This window comes from Scomber japonicus, chromosome 17 (genome assembly GCF_027409825.1).
Source record: "Scomber japonicus isolate fScoJap1 chromosome 17, fScoJap1.pri, whole genome shotgun sequence".
Taxonomy (NCBI): Eukaryota; Metazoa; Chordata; class Actinopteri; order Scombriformes; family Scombridae; genus Scomber; species Scomber japonicus.
The window spans coordinates 22,472,964-22,496,852 of record NC_070594.1 but is presented as its reverse complement, the minus strand read 5'-3'; the positions used below and the strand labels follow the sequence as shown (position 1 = coordinate 22,496,852).

Sequence of the window (23,889 nt, the reverse complement as noted above, 5' to 3'; positions counted from 1 at the left end):
TGTTAGAGTTAAACTACTAATGAGAGATGAAGGTAAACATCAGTGCGTGGTTATATGTGTGTGTGTGTGTGTGTGTCTGTGTGTGTGTGTGTGTGTGTGTGTGTGTGTGTTTATGGATGTGTGTTTATATAAGGGTGCAGGAATGTGAAGGGAGACTTCTGCTCTCTTGAATAGCAAGGAAGGGAGGGGAAAAAAAGAGTTTCATCTGTAATTCTAAATCTTTTGAAACGGCAGGTATCCAGAGGTGTCTGTGTGTGTCTGTGTGTGTCTGTGTGTGTGTGTGTGTGTGTGTGTGTGTGTGTGTGTGTGTGTGTGTGTGTGCTTGCCTCATCTGCTGGAGACAGTTTTTTGTTTACAGCAGAGATGCAGCATCCACACTGCCTCCTAAGCAGCCACTACTTTTCCCCTTCTCCTCCTCCTCAGCATTCTGTGAATTCTTTCACAGAGAGGGTCTTAATGTCTCTGCAAACAGACAAGAAGGTGGGACATAATGAGGAGCAGAAAAATGAAAAGAAAATTATTAAAAGAGGGGGAAAGGAAGGTGTTGAAACAGTGACCTCAATTAAAGAATGTGGGTTTTTCTCTCTTTGTCACTTTTCCTTCTTGTCTGTAAGTTTTAATAATACAGGAAGAGAGGTGGGAGAAATTCCTTTCTTTCCTGTCAACACAGCTGGCCAGCTTACTCTTTGTGTGGCTTTCCTTCACCCCCCCCCCCCCCCCCCCTCCACCCTCCCTTCAGTCTTTTCCTTATTCCCCAATGCTGTTTGTCTCTCATTCATCTTTTTTATTCTCCTTATATTTTGGCTTTCATTTAATTACTAAGTATTTTCCATGAACTGTTTTTTGGGAGTTTTCTTCTTTTTCGTCCAGCTCGGCCACCGAAAGCCACAAAAAAACTTAACTGCTCCTCTACTGCTCCTCCAATTCCCAGCAGGACGTCGCTTGGTTGATTGTTGACCAGCCTAGTTTCAGTCATGTCCTCAACCTGTTTCTGTCCACCACAATCACAGAGAAAGGCCCTGGTCTCTCATTTGTGGTTGTTTAGAGCACTTATGTCTTTATTGGTCAGGGAGGGACAATTCAGGCCCAGGCCAGCTCAGTGTAAGTCAGCCAAATGTCCACTGTGCAGCCTCCGCGGTTTTAGAGTTCTGTTCTTCCCTCTTCTTCCCTCTTCTTCCCATTTTTACCCCTTTGACCCGTTAGTCTCCGGCAATGATGATGTGGCCGCGCTTTGTCCAGAAATAACACAAGTCACACAGAGGGCAGCACTCTCACTTTTGTCTCCTAGTTCCTGTCACACTTAAACAGGACAGCAGAGGATTTTACAACCCTTGCCTCCTTAACCATTAAAGTAGTCTATATAAGGCTTTGTATGGAAATAATTTATGCAGTGGGAAAGTAAGACAGTGAAGAATAAAGAAGACTGCATGTTGTTTCTACTGTTATGCACAGAACTCGCTCTATTTCTTAGCGCACATATCAGCCTAAGACTCTGGTAAATTACTTTTGATTTCTTCATGAAATATCCAATACAGAGACTAGTCACATATATACTGCATATTTATGCACAGTCACTCAAAACAAGCAGGCATGCACACGTGCAACCGTCTCTAATTAGCGCAGAGAGCCCTCTGGGCCGCTGTGCAGAGACAACTATGCAGAGTAATGAATATTCTTAGTGAGATATGGAGGGGGGGGGGGGGGGGGGGGGGGTGTTCCTCTACACTTCTGGATTCACCCCAGCAGATGTTATGATACCTCCCTCAGCTATCTCTCTCTCATGGTGCTGTGGTCATTAGCTGCCTACTCTGTATGTCTTGTTGCATAACATCTAGACAATTACACAACAGACCCATTTATACCCGGAGTTTCGCTTCAGGACACACGCACACACACACACACACACACGTTCTCTCACGCGGTACAGCTTGCCTAGAACAAACAAAGCCAGCAGGGACCGTATGGGGACAAATTTCCATTTGATGTGTGTTGCTTTTGATGGCAAGTGATGTGGGTTTTTTGTTCATGGACACAGCAGAGGCAAAATGAAAACAGTGTCAGCGTTATGAGCCTCCTGGAAACATGACTGCTGTCGTAGCAAAATACACATAAATGAGCAGAGCGGGGAACAACTTCTTTGTTGAATCATCAACAAGTCATCTGTTTATACTTCAGGGTTTTTTGCGTGTGTTTGTCACCAACTCCAGCCATGTGTATTTTTCTGTTTCTTGCAGAGGCGCCAGTCTCTAAGTCCGGTCAAGGCTACTCTGGAGGTCCCCGCATCCAGAGGCAGGAGCAGGTCATCCACCTGTCCCCGAAGAAGGGCAGCCAGGTCAGTTTTACACCTTTCAAATCAATCAATCAATCTTTATTTGTATAGCGCCAAATCACAACAAAGTTATCTCAAGGCACTTTACACATAGAGCAGGTTCTAAACCGAACTCTTCAGGTTTTAACTTTAAATGAGTTCCGGAATGAGTTCAGGAAATTGACAACGCAGTTTGATGTTTTTGTTTTATTTTGATGTTCTTTCTTTCACTTCAGTCGGATGGCCCTTACTCTGGTCACTCCAGCAGCAACACTCTATCCAGCACAGCTTCCAGCGGGGGCCATAGCGACAGCGATAAATGGTACGAAATGGGGGCGGGTGGAGCCTCCAGTGGAGACCAAGGTGAATCAGAGCCCAACGGCTTGGGAGGAGGAGGCTACCTCCAGGGTGCCTCGGCCGACAGTGGCATTGACACAAGCTCTTATGGAGCCTCACATCACGCCCACCCCCACTCTCATCATGGCAGCACCACCTCCCTGCTGGCTCCCAGCGGAGCCAGAGAGGGAAGGGAGCGGTCATCATCTCCATGGCACAGCCCCACGGAGGGGGGTCGCAGGATGCTGGAGAGGTCCCCTGCTGCCGCCGAGTCCCCAGGCCCGCCGGGTGAAAGGAGTATGGACGGGACGGGCCGAAGCCCACCTACTCATCTCCTCGTTAGAGACAGCAGCACCTACAGCCTGAGTGATACTGGATCACACTCAAGGTCTGTATTTGTATATTTTTGTTGATATTTGTTTGTGTGACAAACATTGGTGGTGAGACCTCTTATAAATCTGACAGGTTGTGAAATGATCAACAAGTTAAGAAAGAATATGAACATTTTCTGGTATGCTTATTATCTCTCACTTTTCTCACAGCTTTTCTTTTTCTTGAAAAAAGGCTGGATAGCTCCCTACAGCTCTAAAAAGCTATCCAAATTTTATATAGTTAATGAATATGAGCAACCTATGATGAGCCTTTATGGGAGGTATTGCTCCACTATTAAGGGATACAAGCCTAAAAGATTTCAAACCATTGCTTGTACATTGTGGAGATTTCTTGCAAAGAAACAGAGGGTGAGAAACCAGGCTGAATGGAATGCAGGCAGCATATGAAGTTGCAGGTATGACACTGAATCTCTATCAGCTGATATTCAAACAGAAGTGGGCAGTAGATCTTTTTTTACTGCTAAAAAAAAGTTTTCATGATGAGTATGTATTCATTATGAAACCTTTACATGTGGTATTGTCTTTACGTGCCTACACAGCCATCAATTCAGGTCAGCATGAGTGTCATGTGTTTTGTGTGCTGTGTTCAAGTGGAATGAAAACCACATTGATCTGACACAAACCAGCATTGTGGCCAATGGGTTTAAAGTGTGCCATCACCTTAACAAACACAAGCAGCTGACCAATAACCAAACCCACACAGCCTACTGAATACCTTCTAAAATAAGAGAAGTAGTTAAAAAAACAGTCACAGGTTAACAGCTAACTATATTCATGAGAGAATGATAATGAATCATTTGTAAATCTGCTTCCTTGGAATAAAAAAGTTCCATGTTTTTCATTTCAAATTTGACCTCTTCCACGTTGTCATTTGTCATCGCAGCTTTTGCATGACCTCTGCAACATGTTTCCAATTCTCATAACTCAGAGGCAATATTTCTTCATCTGAGAAGAACACACACTGGACCACCTCCCTTTCAACAAGGTCTTCCTGGAAACCAAGCGCAGGAGTGATTTCAACTGCCTCTTATCTTTCCACATTATGCTTCAGGAAATGTGGAACACGTGTCCAACTTTTCGGAGCTGAAATGGCGTTTAGGGCTGAGAGAACTTACTAGAGGCACAGCCCTCTTGTTTGAGCATGTCTTAATCCCCCCTCCCCCCCCCTCGCCTCGCTCAGATAGAGTTACAGTTCATGACCTGGACATCATCTGTCAAGCATTTAAGCTACATTTGTATTCTGTCAGAGTGGCACTGGGAGAGGGCTCAGAAATGAGTTGGCTTGACCGAAGGTGATAGTGTGATAGAATTTTCCATCTATAACACAGTGATGTATTTCTCCCCCTGGAAATCATATTTTTCCTACATCAATCACCAAAGTTAATCAAAAAATATGATTGGATAAGTTAACATGATTCCTCAATTTTCTCCCAGTTGATGGGTATTTAAAGTTAAGTAAATGTGATTATTAAGATTGCTTCTTACATTTTGGGATTCAGTGTTTTTATTTTTGTTTTGTTTTTTTTAAGTCACCCTCCACTCAAAAATGTGATGTTTGATCTTCACTGTGCAGAATGACATATGTGCAGAGTTAGATACTGGAATTCTGTTTTCACATTCATCTGCGAAATGTGGAAAGTTTTTGACATCACGACTAGTTTGAAAAGCCAGTCCTGGTCCAATATTCTACCTAAGCCCATTGGACCAAAAGTATGATGTGTAAACACGAAGCCTCCAGTGCACAAACACCGAGAATGGACTTTACAGTGAAGTAGGAGACATCTTGTGTCCAGCAGGAAAATGTCTCAAATGAAATATATTTGCATTTTTATACATTCTTGAATTTTTAATGAGGAAAACCACATCAGACGCAGATTATTATTCAAACTAGAGTATTTTTTATACATATCTCAAAAACATGTCTGGAGGGGATCTTTAAGATTTCTTTTTTTTTTGTAAGTATTTTGCCTTCATTTGACAGTTTTTGGTGGAGAGAGACAGGAAGTACAGGGAGAGAGAGATGATGGTATGACATGCAACAAGGGTCCCATTGCTGGGAATCGAATTAGGCATATTGTGATTGAGTGGTATGTGCCTTAACCATCGGGCCACTGTGGCGCCTCCAGTGTTTTCTTAAACTATGGAAGTTTGAGTATATCTTATTCCTGCTGGGCCTATAAATTACAAAATTATACTATTATGCGTCACATAATGCTTTGCCCAAGGCCAAAATTCATTCCCCAAGGGTCTAAAACTTGTAAATTCCCTCCTCAATTCAAGACAAGGATCACATTGCTTTGACTTGTTTTATAATACATGTATGTAGCTTACATCAGTCTGTAAGCTTTGCATTCATGAACATCCCCCACACCCCTCTGTTTTCTCTCCTCTGTCCCTCAGTGCCAGGCACTCAGGCCACAGCTCCCCCAGAGAAGAGTCCTCCTCTTCGGCCACCTCCCCTTCATCTCAGTCCTCAGTGTCCCCCGGGCCCAAAACCTTTTATCCCCGCCAAGGAGCGCAGTCCAAATACCTGATTGGCTGGAGGAAACCGGGCTCCACCATCAATTCTGTCGACTTTGGAGATACACGCAAGTAAGGACAGAGAAGGGGGGGGGGGGGCATGAGGGAAACAATAGGACCAGCTTGGAGACTAATCATTTTGAACAGAAATCCTGTGTTAGAGACTGTGGGTGTGGGCATTTACCAGACAGGTAGGGTCCAATGATAGATGCTTTTATGCATTGTGGGAAATGTAGGGACCATATTTTTTTGAGGCACTAAAAACAAAATACTAAAGACAAAAAGTTATAAAGATATTTAGGACAGTGCTGCATTAATATTGCACTTTTCTTTCTTAAATCCATCTCTCCTGATTCCTCTACTGAAGTTATTAATGGTGGCACTAGATCATTTTGAGTTTTGAGTGCTTTGCTCAAATACACAATAGTTGTTGTTTGACATCTGCATTATCTCAGCATTTCTCTCTAGAGATGATTATTATTCATAACTTTATATGGTAGTATTCATACAGCAGGCCTTTTGTATATGATTGTATTTGATTGCATTACTTGTCCACCCACTGTACTTTCCTACTGATGTCTATCACTAGTAATAATATGCGTACTACTTGATTACCCCCTTGTGGCAGAAGAGAATATTACACTAAACAGGATGCAGTAACTGAAAGCAAATTGCATTGCTTTTTTCTTCTATTTACTTATCCATGTTTTATTACAATATAGAGTCAATACCTTAGCAATGCTTTATGTATCTTTAATGAAATCTCTGGCTATGTGTGTTATTTTTAGGAAGTCTCCAGGAGAGAGTGGAGGGGATGTGGTTCCCACCCCAGCAGCCAGGCCCTCTCTTAGAGATATGCACTCTCCCCAGCCTCATGCCAAATCTACCATGGAAGAAGATGTGAAGAGGCACAGCGCCCCAGACAGCCCCCCACCACCACGCAGACATAAGGAAAAGGTATTTTTACAGGCATGTTTATAAAACCTGTTACAGGGATTGATTAGATTTAACTGCAGCTTTCAAATAATAACAGCTTAAAGGATAAGTCTGGTGATTTTTATTTTTTATTTTTCTCATTGTCAATAATCGTCCTACTTAAAAGTATTGTGGGTGTATCCAAAGTCGTCTGATATATCTTATTCATCTCTGCTGCTGCACTGGGTGACATGTTCCTGCTCCACGAAGAGATTGGTTGCCATTGTTTGTTTAGAAACTGCTCCAAAAAAAGAATAACAGTGATAAGATTGTAACAGATTGTAAGAGAGAGTGTCCTTGTATGGCAGACACCACTGTGCATGCTTGAGCACACTTCAGTTTATAGATATTCTCTAGCTTGTTGTACTACATGTCACGCACTCTTGACTTACTGAAATTCTTTGCAGTGAAGAGGTTTTTTTATATGTAGCCCAATGAGTTAGCAAAGCTCTGTAAACTGTAGTTGCACACATGTGCAGTGGTGTCTGCCCATACAAGGATCCTCTCTGCTGACAGTTACAGCCTAATGGCTGTTATTACTCTTTGGATCCGTTTCTAAACAAACAACTTTAATCGCACTCCTCTGGGGGCGAAGGAAGACTTCAGCCAGTGCAGTGGTGTGGCTCACTGACATGCTTTTAATCATTTTTGGACAACTACGGAGGAATCTGCACATTTTACAATATACAATCTACAATATATCAGGCTTTGGATACACACACAATATTTGCAAGTAATCTTTATCGTAGAAGCATTGATGCACCTGGTCTTCAGTTGGGTGGCACATCAGATTTACGTATCAGTAAATGTGAGTATTTCCTCCCTGCACAGCACGCCCACAAATCACCACCAGGCACCAGGTCTCCGAGCTGCCGTCGCTCGCTCCACCGCACACTGTCAGATGAGAGCATCTACCGTGGCCAGCGCCTTCCACCTCTGAGGGACTCGGTGCCCGAACCGGCACTGGGTGCTGATGTTCTTTTCAGCTGCTCCACCCTTCCACGCTCACCCACCACGCGGGGTGTGCCTCTCCGACGGCCCTCCTATAAGCTGGGAGTCAAACTCCACGGTAAGAAAGAGCAGGGAGGGTGTAGGAATCTTGTTATAGAGATGAATCTGCAAATCAGTAGATGTAAGACACTATCCAAATAATAGATCTAATTATAATAATTTCTGCAGAGTTGTGGGAAGGTAACACACAATTGAATATACAAAGTTTTCTCCAGAACTTCATGCAGCACTAAACTCTGTCTGCAGGGGACCTCTCAGCATCTGACACGTCATTGGTGGATTTGGTGGAACGTCACCGTGGACCCATCCCTCAGGAGCTGATGCCTCTCCCATCTTCAGAGAGGGACAGCCCGCTTGAGTGGACACATCTGGTAGATGTGGCTAATACCTTTGAGACTGAGAGAAACCCACACTACGGTACGGTCAAATACTCTCATTTTAACTTCATAAATGTAACCATAACAAATTGATATGATAGCCTTTAAAAGTAATTATAGAGACTTTAATGCATGTTATACCATGACTATGTTTACGTGCAATTTCAGCTAGAGGCCTTTAAAAACTGAATCTGCTGATTTCTTCTCTACTTTACTAACTTTGTCTTATTTCCACCTTGGTTCATGTCTCTGTGCCTCCAGTCCAGAGAAGTTTTGTGTTTGGGGATTCAAATCACCGAAGCAGTGGCGCCTCCAGTCCTCAGCAGCCCCACATAGAGCTGCAGCCCGCTCCACTCTCACGACCCTCATCTAGGTAACACTGTAATAATGATAATATGATTAAGCTGTAATCAAGATAGAAATAGATTCACACACAAGAAATTAACAAGAAACTTATTAAACAGCCTCAAGACCACAGCTTGTTCATTATGCATATTTCTTTAAACATGTAATCGAGTAAAACTAACTAAATAGAGTATTGCTAAATTAATTAATTCAATGACTTCTTATTGTGTTAGGATGTTCTTTTTGTTTTGATTGGTGTCATATCAACTGCATATTATATATGAATGTAATTTAACTGAATATAGTGTATATAATGTATAACCAAAGCCTATTAAATGTCTGTGCTTACTTGTTTCCACAGTGAAGGTCACATAGGGCTGGAGAGGAAGGTGACTAAGCTAGAGGCCATGGTAAAGATGCTCCAGGAGGACCTGAAGAAGGTGGGAGAGGTCACGTAAACATGACATACATCCTCTGGACACATATACAAACTGCACAGTACATACTCATACAGTTACACACAGAATCCCTGTTAATACCCTTGTGGCATATCAGCATGTACACTGCCTCCTCTGTGTTGTGCTCAAGCATTATTTTCTTTGTTCCACTTCAGGGATGAAAAATTAGCCTTGGGTTGATTTGCATACAGTGGAACAGGGAAGACGTTAAAGAATATACATTTTGTTTTCAATAGAAAATACGAAGTCAGCAGTTGAGCGCTACCGCTTTTTTTGGTTAAACTCTGCTGCTCATCAATGTAAACCGCTGACTTAGACTTTCAGTTCAATCAAACTTATTTTTACTTCAAGTCACCTCAGGAACAGTTTAAAGTTGCTTTGTGTATCTTTCTTAGGGATGCATTTTTTTGCTTGAGATGTGTGCGTGTATTTTCCACACATCAATATTAATTAGAGCTGACTCTTCAGCATCAAATAATACTTGCAGGTTTATGCTGTACGTATCATATTCACCTCCTCCCGAAAGTCTCTGTTGGAGTAAAATCTAGCGAGTGAATTAGAGCTACTGTCAGTTATCCTACTGAAAGTATCCTCAGTGGACTGTGGCTGTGAAGACAGTCAACACACAATTATTCCAGCAGCTCTGGTGTCTCAGCTTTTGATCCCCAGACAGTGTGGATCCATAAACAGCATCAGACATTGTTTTTGTAGTCCTAGTTTAACCAGCTTTGGTGATCGTTGACCTTTATCACCTTGTTCACAGCTAACAAGCACGCAAGTTTGAAAGGCCTGCTTCTGCTGGAGTCGTATCGTTACACTGAACAGCTATTTTCGAACATGTGGCCTACCTGTAACAGAGTCCGACCTCTCCACAGTGAAAAGTTTTCACCATTAGACTTGCTGCAGTCTGGTTGATATGGTTGATATCTCCTGCCATTCTTTGTAAACTCCGAGCTGTCTATGAAATCATAGCAAGTGATAAACTGTGTTTTGATTTGATTTAGTTTTTGAAAGCAGCAGTAAATCATTCTGACAGTAAAAACTAACATCCTTCATTCTCACCTCCTTCCTTTACTCTCAAGCCAGCTGCAATCTGACTGAAGTTGATTGACAGCTTGAAACAACACTCTCTTTACAGTGTTTTTATAGTAACTAGATGCCTGAGCCTCACACTTTTATTATTATATTATTAACATATATTTATTTTCACAGAGCCAACTATTGATATTCTTTTAGTTGGATTTCAAGTGTCAACTCGAAAAAAGGCTTGAATTGTGAATATAATCACTAAGCAGATGGAGAACTGATTATATTTATATAGAATTGAATGTGCTTAAGTTCAAGAGTGTTGAGCAATTTCTTTTTTTCTACTTTGTAGTTGGGGAAACATTTATTCAGTGAACTACTTAATAACTTCATTTACTAATTGTATCCAATCTTTGTTTGTGTGTTGTAGGAGCGTGAGGAGAAGGTGCGTCTTCAGTCTCAGATCAAGAGGCTCTGGGAGGACAACCAGAGACTGCAGGAAGAGTCGCAAACCTCTGCCACAAAGCTCAAGAAATTCACTGAGTGGGTCTTCAACACCATAGACATGAACTGACTCTCAGTCTCTGCACAATTCAATCGCACACGCGCACACACACATACACACACACACGCACGCACACAAATGCATACATCAGCACATCTGGACGGAGAAGCACACTGACAAGAAATCATTCAGAAGAAAAGTGGAGGTTTAATCCCAGTTCAGCTGCTGCTGGACTCAGTTACTCTGATGTTGAACCCTCTAACCACCTTCCATTGGCTTCACACATCAGGGCGGTGGTATTATTGTCTCAGTGTCCACAGACCATCTGTTAAACTACTCAGGATGAGACTCAAGAAAAATGGGTGTTGCTTATCAGATTATGTCCTCTATTCTCCTATGGGACCACGAGAAGGTTGCTGAATTGATCTTTCTCTCATCTTGCTGTGCCAAAATCTTTCTGCAAAATTGCCAACGAAGGGGAAAGCTCTCCCCTCCTCTCTTTCCCTCTTCTCACTTTAGAAGTCAACTTCACGGCGAACATAAATAATCTCCTCATCCTCCGGACATGCTCGCTCAGAGGATGCGCTTCTCTTTTTAGGACAGCCGGCAGTAGATATCGGACCTTTTTTTTGTGTTTCCTCGTTTTTTTTTTCACTAACTCTTCTTTCCAAATGTCACCCATCTTCTCTGAAAAGGTGTCTTTTTCGTGCCAAATCAAAACCCGCTACAGCCGAGGGTAGCAGAGACATCCAGGTGACTTGAAAAAAAGAGGAAGTCTCTGAAGTGCCGAGCAAGAGTCAAGACAGGTACGCAACAAATCTGCCAGCCCAGTTCATAATCATACACACCTGTAAGAGCAGAGTAATAAACACCCAACACAGAGAAGGTTTTCATTTCCTTCAAATGGAGAGCGAAGAAGTTTAGCACCTGTGTTCTCTCTCCACAAAGTTGCTGTGAGATTCTTCTGACCGCCGAATGGTCGTCGAGGCTGTTTGTCTCTCAGCCACCAACGTGTAGGCAGCTTGATCTGCCTCTGCACAGGAGGAAAACTTGGATTTGTACAGTTATTTTGTTGTTGTTTTTTAATTCTCCTCTGGGAGACTCAGAACTGGATCAGAACAATCCCGTCTGTCTCTCCAGCACAAGCCAACACCCGACAGAGGAGTGTATTTAAAAGCCATCGGCAGCGGTGCCATAAAACAAGACTGATATCCAGAGTGCTTTGGTCCATCCCAATTGTATGTGTCTTAAAAGCAATAGGAAGAAGTCAGGACTCCTCCTCCTCCTCCGCGCAAAAAAAAAAAAAAAAAGGGAGAGAAAATTTGATGTGGGAAAATGTATTTTAAAGTCAAGATTACATTTAGCAAGATACTCATTTCTGCTGCACAAGAGCCTCCGTCTTTCTCCGCTGAAGCATCTCTGCTGTGAGGAAAAGGAAAGTGAGGACTCCACTCATCATCCCACTGTCTGGAATACAGAGAGCCAGCTGATAATAAATGACAGAGACATTTTTTAGGAGGGGAAAAAGTTAGAAGGTCTTGTTTTGTTTTTTTTTCCCAGGTTAATTTATTTCCTTGTATTATAATTCCAATAAATAAGTTGTTCTATTCGTACAGTACAACTGACATCAGTGTTAAGTTCCTCAAGACAAAAAAGTCACTAGCTATATTATTTAAATGGCTTTCTTTCTTAATTCCGGCTAAAGCCTGACTATATACTTTTTATTCTGTATTCTGTTGTATTTTGTGGTGCCCAAGCCTGCTGTCGTGTTGCTTACAGTGCCCTCTAGTGATGACCAGTGGAAATGTCATGAGTATTAAATGTGCCGCCAGTCACTCTGTATTTTCCAATGCCTCTTCAGCAATCAGTCAGACATCGTCCAGGAGGCCACATGAACCACAGGACAGGACGAGAAATCACAAGCCAGCTTTGACAGACAATCAAAGTTCGAGTTTTGATAAAGGGAGCAGACCTTAGGTATGCTTGTGTGCGTGTGTATGTGTTCGTGTGTGTTTAATGTCTAACATCTGTAGTATTCCTCAGGTTCAGTCTTTGTTGAAAACACGAGGATCTTTTGACGAGTTCCTAAAGTAATTCAACAAAAATTGCTTCTATGGTTAGATTGAACCCCCCCCCCCCCCCCCCCAATGACAAAAAGGGAGATACAATACCTTACTGTACCAGTGGCAGTGTGTGTTGCCATTGTGTGAATGTGCATCAGTCTATCCAGCCGTGCCTACTGTCACTTATTTTGGTCATTTTCTCCCAGGCAGAGCAGGGATGTGCCTTTGAAACAGCACCTGGGGAACAGATGAAAAGGGGGGGGGGGGGGGGCGGGTGAAGCACTCCTCCTTCTTCATCCTGAAAAAAAAAAAAACACACCTGCTAACAAACACACACGTATGATTTTTAATCAAGTTCACATTGCACTCCCCGCCTCATAAATGTTTGTCCAGGGAATCTGTTGCGAGGTTTCTGTGTTACTAACAGCCTTTCTCTTGTTCAGATGAATATTTGCACTGAACACAAACAGGCTGAGCAGCCTCCAGATATAGACAAGGGGGAGACAAGTGTGTGAGAGTGTATGGAAATGTTTGTGTGTGTGTGTGTGTGTGTATGTGTCCACATTCAGTTGCATGCAGTTTCGTTTTTCAAACCTGGCGCTTGTAATAAGAAAGAATTGGAAAAAATAAGTTCCCCTCAAATTTGAAAGCTTCTTAAAACAAAGTTACTTCCTCTTCCAGGTGTCTGACATTACAACCTGAGTGTTTGGGCTAACATCCAAGCCCTTTTCATGAAAATCTAATCTAATTTCATCTTAAAATTAATGCAATTTTAACCCTGCAGCATATAGCACAACGGCCCCTGGTCTGAATGTAAAGAGAATATAACAAGCCTAAAGAAATGTGATGTTTACTCTGACATATTCATTCAGCTCTACAGTTCAGTAGAGAAATGAGTGGACTCTTTAGAAAAAAAAATAATAGAAAAAGCAAAGAAAAAAAGCCTAAAGTAGTCATGGTTCTGTTTTAAGAATCTTTTTTTTTTTTTTGGTCTGTATGCACAATAACAACACCAGTGGACAGTCGATATTTGCTCAGTGAGATGATTCAGAAGGTTTAATAAGTTGGCCAGTTGTGAAAAGCCGTCTGCATTTTTTGCCTCCATGGTCATCCAATAATGTGAAATCCTCAAAAATATACACAACAGATGAGTCATGTAGGCAGAAATGTTCCTGATACATTTTTTCACTGTAAATCGTTCTGCATCGAGTTGGATGATACAGTTATCAACCTTATACAGAGAAATATCCTCACACACGCCAGTCCAGTAAATGTAGTGCGAATGTTGTTGTTTTTCAGTGCATATATGTTTTCTTTCCTCAGCTTTGTTTTTTTTTGTTTTGTTGTTGTTGTTGCTTTTTTCAGAGGGGATATGGGAAATGTGAATGTTTCAATGTTCCATTTTGTAATATCTTTTACTGTTAAGAACCTTTGCACAATGTTTTATATAAATGATTGAGTTTACAGGTTTATGGATGAGAAGGGTGAAATTGATCCATTCCTGTGCGATCTTGTATAGATGTGTACTTTGTTGCTCTGTAGTTTTCCTGCCGGCAAAGTTCCTGACAAATAAACAAACAAGAGGAAGGTGCTCCACTTTATTTCGCTTCAAGAAACGAGAACGTCTCTTTATTTTTCCTCAGGCGTCGCCGATCAGACGAGAGCAGGACTTGGATGTTGTTTTGTATGGTAGGGATGCTTGTTTTCAGTCAGGTGAACTGGTGAGGTCAGCGATCGCATCGGGCAAGGGGGTGGAGGGACGGAGGGTGGGCGGGGGTTCACCGAGCTCAGAGTCACAGCTTTAACCCGCTGCGTCGTGATCTGTTTAGTTTCCTCCGGGGGTTGGAAGAAGAAGAAACCTTAAATGTAAAAAGTGAGATAAAGCACACAATATCAAAAGGACCATACGTTTTACAGAATACAAATACTGTTTCAATCCCAGATCCATTGTCTTTGTAAAATGTTCAAGGTATGAAAAAGACATTTGCAGTGATCACAGTATTAAAGTTTATGAAATAAATAAATGCCGTTATCGATTTGTTGGTGCTCTTGTGTTTTTGTTAGGAAACTGAAAAATACTTGTTTCCATGGGCTTTTATTTTTCCCTCCTTTTCATTTAATTTGTATTGATCTCTTGACTACTTTTTAAAAGCAAGCAACCCAATGTGTCATGTTTCTCTTTCTGTCCCTTGCACACAATAATGACAGCTCACTTTGAGTCAGAGGGAAGTGGATTTATTCGTACTTTCTCCTGCAGAGCTGCTGTCTGATTGCATCTTGCAGTGAGTAACTAGTGAGCAGGGAAAGGGTAGAGGTCTGGGATTGGGACTATGACTGCCTCGGGCTCCCATTGTTCTTCCTATGATGCTGATTCACCTGATTGCACTTAAACTGTTCTCACAGCTGGAGACAGAAACCAGCTCGTCTGTATTTTCTGCTAGGCTCATTATTTGGACTATGTTGACCACTGCTGAGAGAGATGATAGAAAAAGATGAGCTGTGATGTCAACCTAAGTCAGTGTTTGTTTGTTTTTCTCTGTATAACATAAAAAAACAGATCTTTTCTCCCTCTAAACTTCCTCTACAAAGCGTGTTTACATGTATTGGAGCTAAATATCATTACCCTCATCCTGCTCTGCAGTGAAATGCCACTAAGACACTCCTGTTTAAATAAGTTCTATTGGGTTTTGTGTTTCAGTGTGATTTCTGGAGCAATAATGATGTCAAAATAAAAGCATAGAAAGCGTAAAATTCAGTTGATTTGAATGTCATGTGGGTATTTCATTTAAAAATGCAAATGTGAAGTATTTATTACTGTCCTTGGACCAGGATGCCTGGATCCAGCAAAAAAAAATCCCCTGTAGAAACAAGCAAAATGAGTTTGATAAAATATTAAGATGCAGTTGAAAGCTTGTGGACCTTGACTTCTCAGTAGATTTGTTTTAAAGGGGATCTATTATGCTTTTCCTTATTTTTAGTCAAATAAATCCAAGGTTACAGTGTTGGATGTTCATATTGAATGTGGTTAAAGTGTTCAATAATGAGGTAAACATATGTAGAAGTAATCCCTGAGTAAAAAGCACTGACTTCAGACTGCTGTGAATGCTCACTTTCTAATGTTTTTTTTCTTCAGTATGAGTCAAGCTGTCATGCTGTGAGTGTTTTTCATTACACAGCACAGCAAAGTCAAATAAGCAGTTTACCTTTTTAGAGATGTGCTGGTTGTCAGCAGCTCTTCATCAAACATCATCATCTCTGGCTGTTTCTGCTTGTACTGTTCTTCTCTGAATTATTTCTAACTGATCTGCTGAACAAAGAGCACCCCGGTCTCTCCATAGTTGTTGTGTGGAACAGGTTTTATTTAAAGAGTATAGAGAGAGAGCAGCAAATTACCAAGCTCTGCTAATTCGGAGAGGATGGTGTTTGATTTTCTATAAACTCCTCACAATAAAAGTACCCTGTTATTTAGTCATTTACAAGCTTTTAATATGAAGCAGTAAAGCAGGAAATGTTGGGTTTGCTTCAATGGTAATTTAACACAATTCTGTTACAGCTGTCCCTTTGGGAGGTGTTCACAAAGCTGGCCAATCAAGGGGACGAGGGTGAGGGCGAGGGGGGGGCTTTAAGAAGAGACCAGAGTTAAAACTGCCTGAATGGACAGAGGCTAAACTGAGGGTCTGCAAAACAGACTGTTAAAAGATAAATAAGGGGTTTCTTTAACTCTGACTCATGAAAAGATACTCTAGTGGAGTCTCAGAATACAAAATATAGAGCTGGAAATGAGCATAATAGGCCTTTTTTAACTTCAACGCTCAAGGACTATATGGTGTATTCTTGACAAATGTGCTACTATAAACCAAAAATTCTGACAGTGTGGTAAGTAAAAAATTACTACATAGGATTTCCTGAAACTAGCATATAAATCCGGCCAGTGTTTACTGACTTTAATGCACAGAATAGATTGGAGTTATACAAATAAACAAAAAAAACATACAGGACAGGGTAAAGCAAAAAAAAAAAAAAAACTCATCATAATATACATAATAAACATCTTGTAATAACACCAGTAAAGGTAATTAATATCGGTAATAAAACTTCAAGAATTCAAGATAAAAGGTCTTTCCACACTTTTTAGTAAATAGTGACATATGAATCCCTTTGCTTCTTTCTTAGATTACTTTTTTAATAGTAAAAAAATTCAACATCACTTCTTGATTAGCAGCTGCAGGGACTTTAAGGCTTTAGAAAGAAAATGTGCTTTACTTTTGTGAAGTATCAATAAATCCCCTGCACAGATTTCTGCTGAAATGCTTTTTACTCTTCAAATGAAAAGAGGCAGCAAAGCATCTGATTAATATGTGTAGAAAACTAGCAGTGTTGGGTTAGACATCAATTTGTCACCTCTCCAGCTGTGGATTAACCTGTGGGCTACTTGTTTTAGTCTGTCCACCTGCAGTGATGTTTGGAGCAGTTTGAGGCCCTGGCATCAATCACTGCAGTGTCGGAGAGCTGTAATGCGGAGGAGGACACAGATTAGTCATCTTTGGTACAGGTGGAAAATGTGGGGGCTGAATCACCTGGGCCTCCTTTCAAGGATTTGCCACAGAGAGCTTTACAAGAACTAAATTAAAGTGTGATCAGGGAGAGCCTGCTGCGTTTTTGTAGCCAAAAGACTTTCTTGAGGTTTTTTTTTTTTTGCAAAGAACTAAATGCTCTTTTTAAATGAGACCTTCACCCAATTTCTGATGAATTCAGGGGAGTCCAATTTGGGAAAAAAGCACATTTTATTCTAGTTACTACATGTGAGAGCAACCCAGTGCAGCCAGTGATGTACTCTTACCCACTAAGAGATCCCACTGGAGGTATTGGCTGATGAAAAATCAGTGTTACTTTAAAGAGATAAACGACTATTTATCCTTTATATGTCATCTTTTTCTCAAACTTCTACATTAATAAACTAATATACATAAACACAACAAAGCTGCACCAACATAAGAAGTGCCCACATGAAACTACAACTGGCTTAATCTGTGAACTGATTCATTTCTTATACCACTTAACCCTCCTGCTGTCATCGAGTCAAGGAAGGGAGGAAGAAGGAAGGAAGGGAGAAAGAAGGAAAGGAGGGTGGAAGATAGGAGGAAGGGAGGAAGGAAGGTAGGGGAAGGAAAGAAAGAGAAGGAGTGAGGGAGGAAAGAAGGACAGAAAGAAGAGAGGAAGGAAGGGAGGAATGAAAGGAATTAAGGAAGGAAAGAAGGACAGAAGGGAGGAAGAAGGAGGGTGGAAGGAAGGTAGGAGGGAGGAAAGAAAGAAGAAGGGAGGGAAGGAAGGGAGGGAGGAAAGAAAGCAAGAAGGAGGGAGGAATGAAAGGAAGAAATGGAAGGAAAGAAGGACAGAAGGAAGGGAGGAAAGAAGGAACAGTCAAAACAGACGGGGTCCATTTGACCCAGGAGGGCGACACAAAGGTTAAATGAGCTTTCTAAAGCTACTTTAACCACCATGCTGTCAATGAACATGACTCCATACTGTCCTGCTGCTGTAAATACTTTAGAATGAGCTACAACAACTTCTATAACAAAGGTGTTTACTGCAACTAAGCTAATATGTAACATACAACATGTAGTCAGTGCCCAATCCAAGAAAAAACAAAGAATTATTTCATGTTTATCCCCCCAAAAAAATCATCTAATTTAACATGTTGAACAAATTCATTAAATCTGGTCCAACTGCTATAATCTCATCAGGTCTTTGGCACTCTCAGCTGGCAGTATCAATCTTCAATCTGACCTGGAGATACTGATTTGGAGCCTCACTTTTCCACAAATTGAAACATTTCAGTTGGAGTCTGGAGCCAAACATGTAACATCCTCTAAACTTTTGAAAACCAAAAAGGATATATCTATCTATCTATCTCACTAAAACTAAAAATTCAACATCTTTATTATACTGTGGTTGCATCTCCATGTCATCACTGCTACCATGTGACCGGAAGACAAGAGTGAAACGTTTGATTTTTGGGCCATCTCTTGACTATTCCTTTCTCTGCTTGTCATATACGGACCCCCCGATGTTTTTATCCCACGCACTCCAGCAGCCCACACAACGCCTTCATGTCTCTGTACAGCTCTCAGCTCTTATCAAACACTCAAGAAGTACAGAAACAGAAAGTCGAGTTGTTTTTTTTGTTCTTCAGAGATGGAGCTTTGTTATTTGTTGTCATCCGAGATGCCAGCGGGTCCTTCTAGCTTTTAAGGCGGTCTGTCGATTGACACAATACCTGTCAGCCCGCGTCTCTGTCTGTGACGGCTGTGGGTATTCAGCACAGACTGTCCACTTTTTTTCTTTGCGTCACTGATGTTTCTATTTACAACTTGTGAGGCGTCGTAAGAACTAGTCCACTAATTGTGATTAACCCTCTCAAGCTGTTCATATTCTGACCCGTCCTCACATTTAGTCTCAATAACACATTTCTCATAAATACCTCATCAGTCACAGATAAATGTGAGATCAAGCCTTCATTAAGCTTTCAGACAGCAGAAAGAAAAGAAAAAAACTATAGAAAAAAACACTATAGTGGTCCAATGTTTCATAAAACAGGAGAAACTATTTCAACAAATGATATTGAATGTGAAGAATGAATATTTTTGATGTTTTGGATGAATATGTGTTGAATATATTTCCTTCTTTGTATGTTAACTCCATCTAATGTCAGTTTTTTTTGCTGATCTCAGATGTAAGAATTGGTCAACTTTGACCTGAACAGTATTTAAGTGTTAACAAAACAGGAATCAAATCCAAATGCTCTTAGGTGGACACATGTTGTCTTTCAATCTGATGAAAATGGGACCCAAAATTTAGTAAAAAAAAAAAAAAAAACTTAGGGTAGGGATAAAACCATCCCAAAATATTCCACATATAAGCAATTCAAATGAGTCAGTAGTAGGTAAAGTGCTCCTTTGAGAGTGGATTTGGCATCTCATTTAGACCCCCCCTCCCCTACACCCCCCCACCCTTCCTGCCTCGGATGCTTGTGGATGCTTCCAGCCAACACAGGGGAGACCCAGAGGCAAATCCAGAGCACACTGGAAGGATTATACATATCCCATCTGGCCTGGGAGTGCCTTGGGATCCCAGAGGAGGAGGTGCATGAGGTAGCCTGGAAGAAGAGTGTCTGGGTTATTTTGACTTGCCTATACTAAAGACCTGGATTAGATGCAGACCATGGATGGATGAGTCCCGGATATTTGTTTCTAAATGTTTTTCAGGCTCTGGTGAGCTTTGTTGAGCCCAGAGTCAAACAGATTTATTTGGAAGCATCACAGGTGCAAAAAGCCACACTTCTGAACTCATGTTTGTGTTACTAGTGTAATGGAAACGTCCGGTGCAGATGATGCACTATTTTGAATTACATCACCGCCACACACCTCTTACATACATGTCCAATTGAACATTTTCCTACTATTAAAGCTTGAGAGAATTTCGAGGCCATCTGATACAGTTGGTAGTAGGTCATTCATATTTCTCATTCATGGTATTACTGAAGTCAATGTCAAAGAATGAATCAAGTAAAGAATATGATGGTTTTGCAGCTGAATGGGATTTCCAGCAGCAGTGATGTACTTTTAGCTTTACAGCTCAGAGAAAATATACTTAGACGTTTACCAAAGGCCAGCAAAGTCGTTTTATTACACCTGTAGCATATTTATTCACTTTGAAGTCATGGCAGCTTCTCACCCTGATCAAACACGAGGTAAAATGACAGTAATAGTAAACCTCCCATTTGCTCCCAGACCTGTGTGCTCCAGAGTGAAGTCTGCAGTTGGACACGTTTGCCCTTGAAGCCCCTGAAAACTTGGCTTCAAGTCTGAAGTGTTTCTCAGTAACATTAAAAATTCATGAACGTTAAAGTTGCCCTCCACTCAAAAATGTGTTTTTTTTTTTCTTACTTCATTTGAAGTTTGAGCTTCACTTTGCAGAATGATGTATATGCAGAGTTTGACACCAGGCTGTTTTTATATTCATATGCTGAGAGTGGAAAGTTTCTCTGTGCTTACCTTAAAGTTCAAATGTTTAATGAGTGTCTGTTCAAGCTTGATTTGGGACATCACCACTAAGTTTCAAAGCCAGTTTTGGCGCAACAGGCAAATGTTGACTTTACAGTGAAGCAATGTTTCAGTGAGGGAGAAGATGCCATTATTAGGATTTTAAAGAGGTAAGTATTTTGAAATGACTTATTGACAGTTTAACTTTATAAAAACTCTCTTGATCTGCTTCATGTGATTCGATTTGATTGACAGCGACCAAACAACTGTCATCAGATCATCAGATTCTGATTGAAAGGAAATCCCAAAGAAAAAGACAAAAACAGAAACATCCAGTGTGAAATAACAAAAACTACAGAGAACAGTGTGTTCATGTAGGACCCTTGATTGAGAACATAATATTTTTAGGGGCTTTAACTGTAATAGCATAGCACAGAGCAACAAACCATCACTCACTCACTGCCCTAATCATCTTGTCAAAGTGTGTTTCTTTACTCGGCTAATGCTTTGTTAGGTCAAGTTTAAACACTGAAAATCAAACTACATCATGGCTTATGGGGGAGGTCACATATTATGTTGATCCAAGATTAAGAAAATGCAAAAAAAAAAAAAAAAAAATAGAAATGCATGGCAAAAATAGATGTAAAAATAAAATATTGTCAATATTTTAGAGACTCCTTGAAATTTCATAAATGATCAGATGTTCAGGGTAAAACATGAGTCTTATTAAGGGGAGCCAAACTCCCTCTGGCTCCCCTGTAGTCTACGCCCTGACTGTGTTAAAATCTTATCCATTAACAAAAAGTTACCCCAAAAGCCATTAGAGACCCAGCTTTACTATATTTTTATGTTATTGTTGCATTTTATACCCAAATTAAGTTTGTTATAATTCACTCTAGTCTTTTTTTTATTAATTGTTAATAACTTGTATGTCATCTGCACATCATTTAGCTAAAGCCTTTTGTGTGTAACATGGGGTCAAAATAACAGATTGCTACTGGGTAAAGTTAACCTGATCAAAAATGGGTAAAAAATGTAACCCAAAATGTGTTAGGGTCCTTGTAGGTATAGACATAAAGACATGGGTGTGTTTTTATGTGTAAACGAGCACCAAATGTGGGGCAACCCCCGCCCAGCCACTTAACAGCACACACACACACACACACACACACACACACACACACACACGTGCTTCCCAGTGGGATCTTCTCTTCCTGTTTACTGATACTCAATAATTCAGTTGGTCCAGAGTGGAGGCTGTAGTTTCCATCCATGAGTAGATATGATGTGTGTGTCAATCTTTCAGGCCAGAGTGCTCCATTAGTATCAATGTTGTTTTTGACGACAGTCAGCTGGTAAGTGCATGTATTGATTTGTGAGCTTATTGACTTTTTTTCTTTCCCATTTGGAGACTGAACTGCAGATAAAAGTGAGAAAGAAACAAAAGAAACAAGAGTGGAACAGCTGCGTTTGTAAGCTGCTGTCACTTCACTGTCTGTCCCAGTAATGTTCTAGTGAATTAGGGCAGCAAATATTTTTAGTCTCCACCACCAGAAGTGAGAATTTGCTGCCTGAATTGCTGTAAACATACAGTGTGTTGACATGTGAGATGTGAGATGTGTTTGCACGCACTCACACACACACGCGCACACACACACACACAGTGAAAGAGTGAAACCCCTCCCAACTACAGTAAGCACCCAGTTTCCTGCCTCAGCCTCTCATTGCATCAGATGCTTTAATGTGCCTCAGTGCTCGGCCAACAGTCCCCATCAGAGAGTTTATCGTAGTTAGACCTTCATGTGTTCAAGAGAAGAAATGAGGAGAGATTATACTGAGAGAGGAAGAGATGAGAGAGAGAGAGAGATTTTAGAAAGAAGAAAAAATGAGTGGAAGAGTGAGGAGTAATATTTGTTATTCAATAAACATTATAAAGCTCATGAATGCATTGAAACTGGACTTGACTGATTCTGTCCATCATTCATTAAAGATCTTTTATCTCTCTTTTTATTGTCATATCAGTTAGTTACTGTAATCACACCCCCCCCACACACACACACACACACACACACACACATTTTCATATGCTAATTGAGTAATTAATTAATAGAAAAGGAATGTATTATGCGATGAACATTTGATAACTAACTCATCATGTAAAGATAATGTGACAATTGATAGTTGTGTTCAAAGCAATCTGTTTTTCAGGGTTTTTGGAGTTGAAGGAGTTTAGCCTATTATGCTACATAGCAGTTAACTCCTCTGATTGCTGGAGCTTGTGCATCCTAATTAGAAGCTCTGCAGACACTACTGCTCCCTCCTCTGCATGTTTTTGAGTGAAACTTATATTTTATTTATAGTACAAGTGACAATGTGTATTAATATATAAAAAATAAACTATAATTGAACAACAATCTAACTAAGGCCACAAATGATCACGTTCCTGAGACAATTATTGTGATTTTTGCAGATTAAAACTGTATTTGAGTCTAAATAGTTGCATGCTTTATTTATTTTATTTTATTTGTTGTGGTTTGTGGTTAGAAATATAAAGTGTTATACAGTACATACAGTATATTTTCAATACAGTAAGTGCATTAATTATCCTAAAATTTGAGCCATATTCCTTATTCCTCTGTCAAACTTATGCAAAGTTTCATTTGAATGAGTTAAACTGAGTGTAATGATGAGGTTTTAGATGCCAGATACACCAAGAGAGGACATTTAACTGCTCATTTACAGTAAATGAATTAAGCTTTAATATTAAAAATCAGTATTAAGTGTTATCCTGACAGTGGCTGACAATTAAGGAAATAAATCCAATGACACCTACTGTGGGTTGCCTCTGGGCTGCTAGACATCTCACACACACAGGGTTTAAAAATAAACCATTATTCTCACCAGGAGTAGGATTACTCTTAAATATCCAGAGGCAAGGACCAAAACATGATGTAATAATATGAGCTTTTGTCTACTTCAGATAGAGGTAGACACAACACACAGAGAAACAGACAGTGCAGTGTTATGTGTGTGGTAAGAAACAAATCACAGTCCCATTTATGCAGAAGGAGGAAACGCTGACAGAGTTCATACACAGGCAGCACTTGAACATACTCAAAGTGTTGTAGTGGCTTGATTGCATGAGCAGCAGGTTTATGATTGGAGGGTTATCAGCTGGACAGCGGAAAGACATGGAGTCAACAAGTCAGACTTGTTGTTCTGGGTGGCTCACGATGACTGTGACACAATAAGCACATAAAGTTATAAAGAAAATACCTCAAAACACACAGAATAGTGTCATCTTTTTAGCTTTTCACCCTATAAAATGTCTCTCATAGCTTATAGCATCAGCATGGACATGAGTTGTGATCAGATAAACCAAACTCTGACTTTTATCCTTCTTAACTCTTCCATACTGTTAATTTTCTGACTCATAACTAGTCTACACCGATTCACATTCATATATTCCCCATCAGTCATTCACAAATGTTTGATTACAACATTCACAATCACTATTTTATGGTCCAGGAG

General features: G+C 40.6%; 1 protein-coding gene across 2 annotated transcripts; it reads left to right on the top strand.

Moving 5' to 3' along the window:
- The first annotated feature begins 2,148 nt into the window (after positions 1–2,148).
- Positions 2,149–14,027, top strand: LOC128377331 (signal-induced proliferation-associated 1-like protein 1). Of its 2 annotated transcripts, XM_053337263.1 has the most exons (9): positions 2,149–2,332; positions 2,545–3,032; positions 5,437–5,628; positions 6,345–6,513; positions 7,363–7,600; positions 7,789–7,959; positions 8,181–8,292; positions 8,626–8,704; positions 10,179–14,027. In XM_053337263.1, the coding sequence occupies exons 1-9, from the start codon at positions 2,210–2,212 to the stop codon at positions 10,320–10,322; spliced, it is 1,716 nt and encodes a 571-aa protein (XP_053193238.1). In that variant the 5' UTR covers positions 2,149–2,209; the 3' UTR covers positions 10,323–14,027. The 2 variants fall into 2 exon arrangements, with proteins under 2 accessions (XP_053193238.1, XP_053193239.1); XM_053337264.1 differs by lacking the exon at positions 5,437–5,628.
- Positions 14,028–23,889: the final 9,862 nt, after the last annotated feature.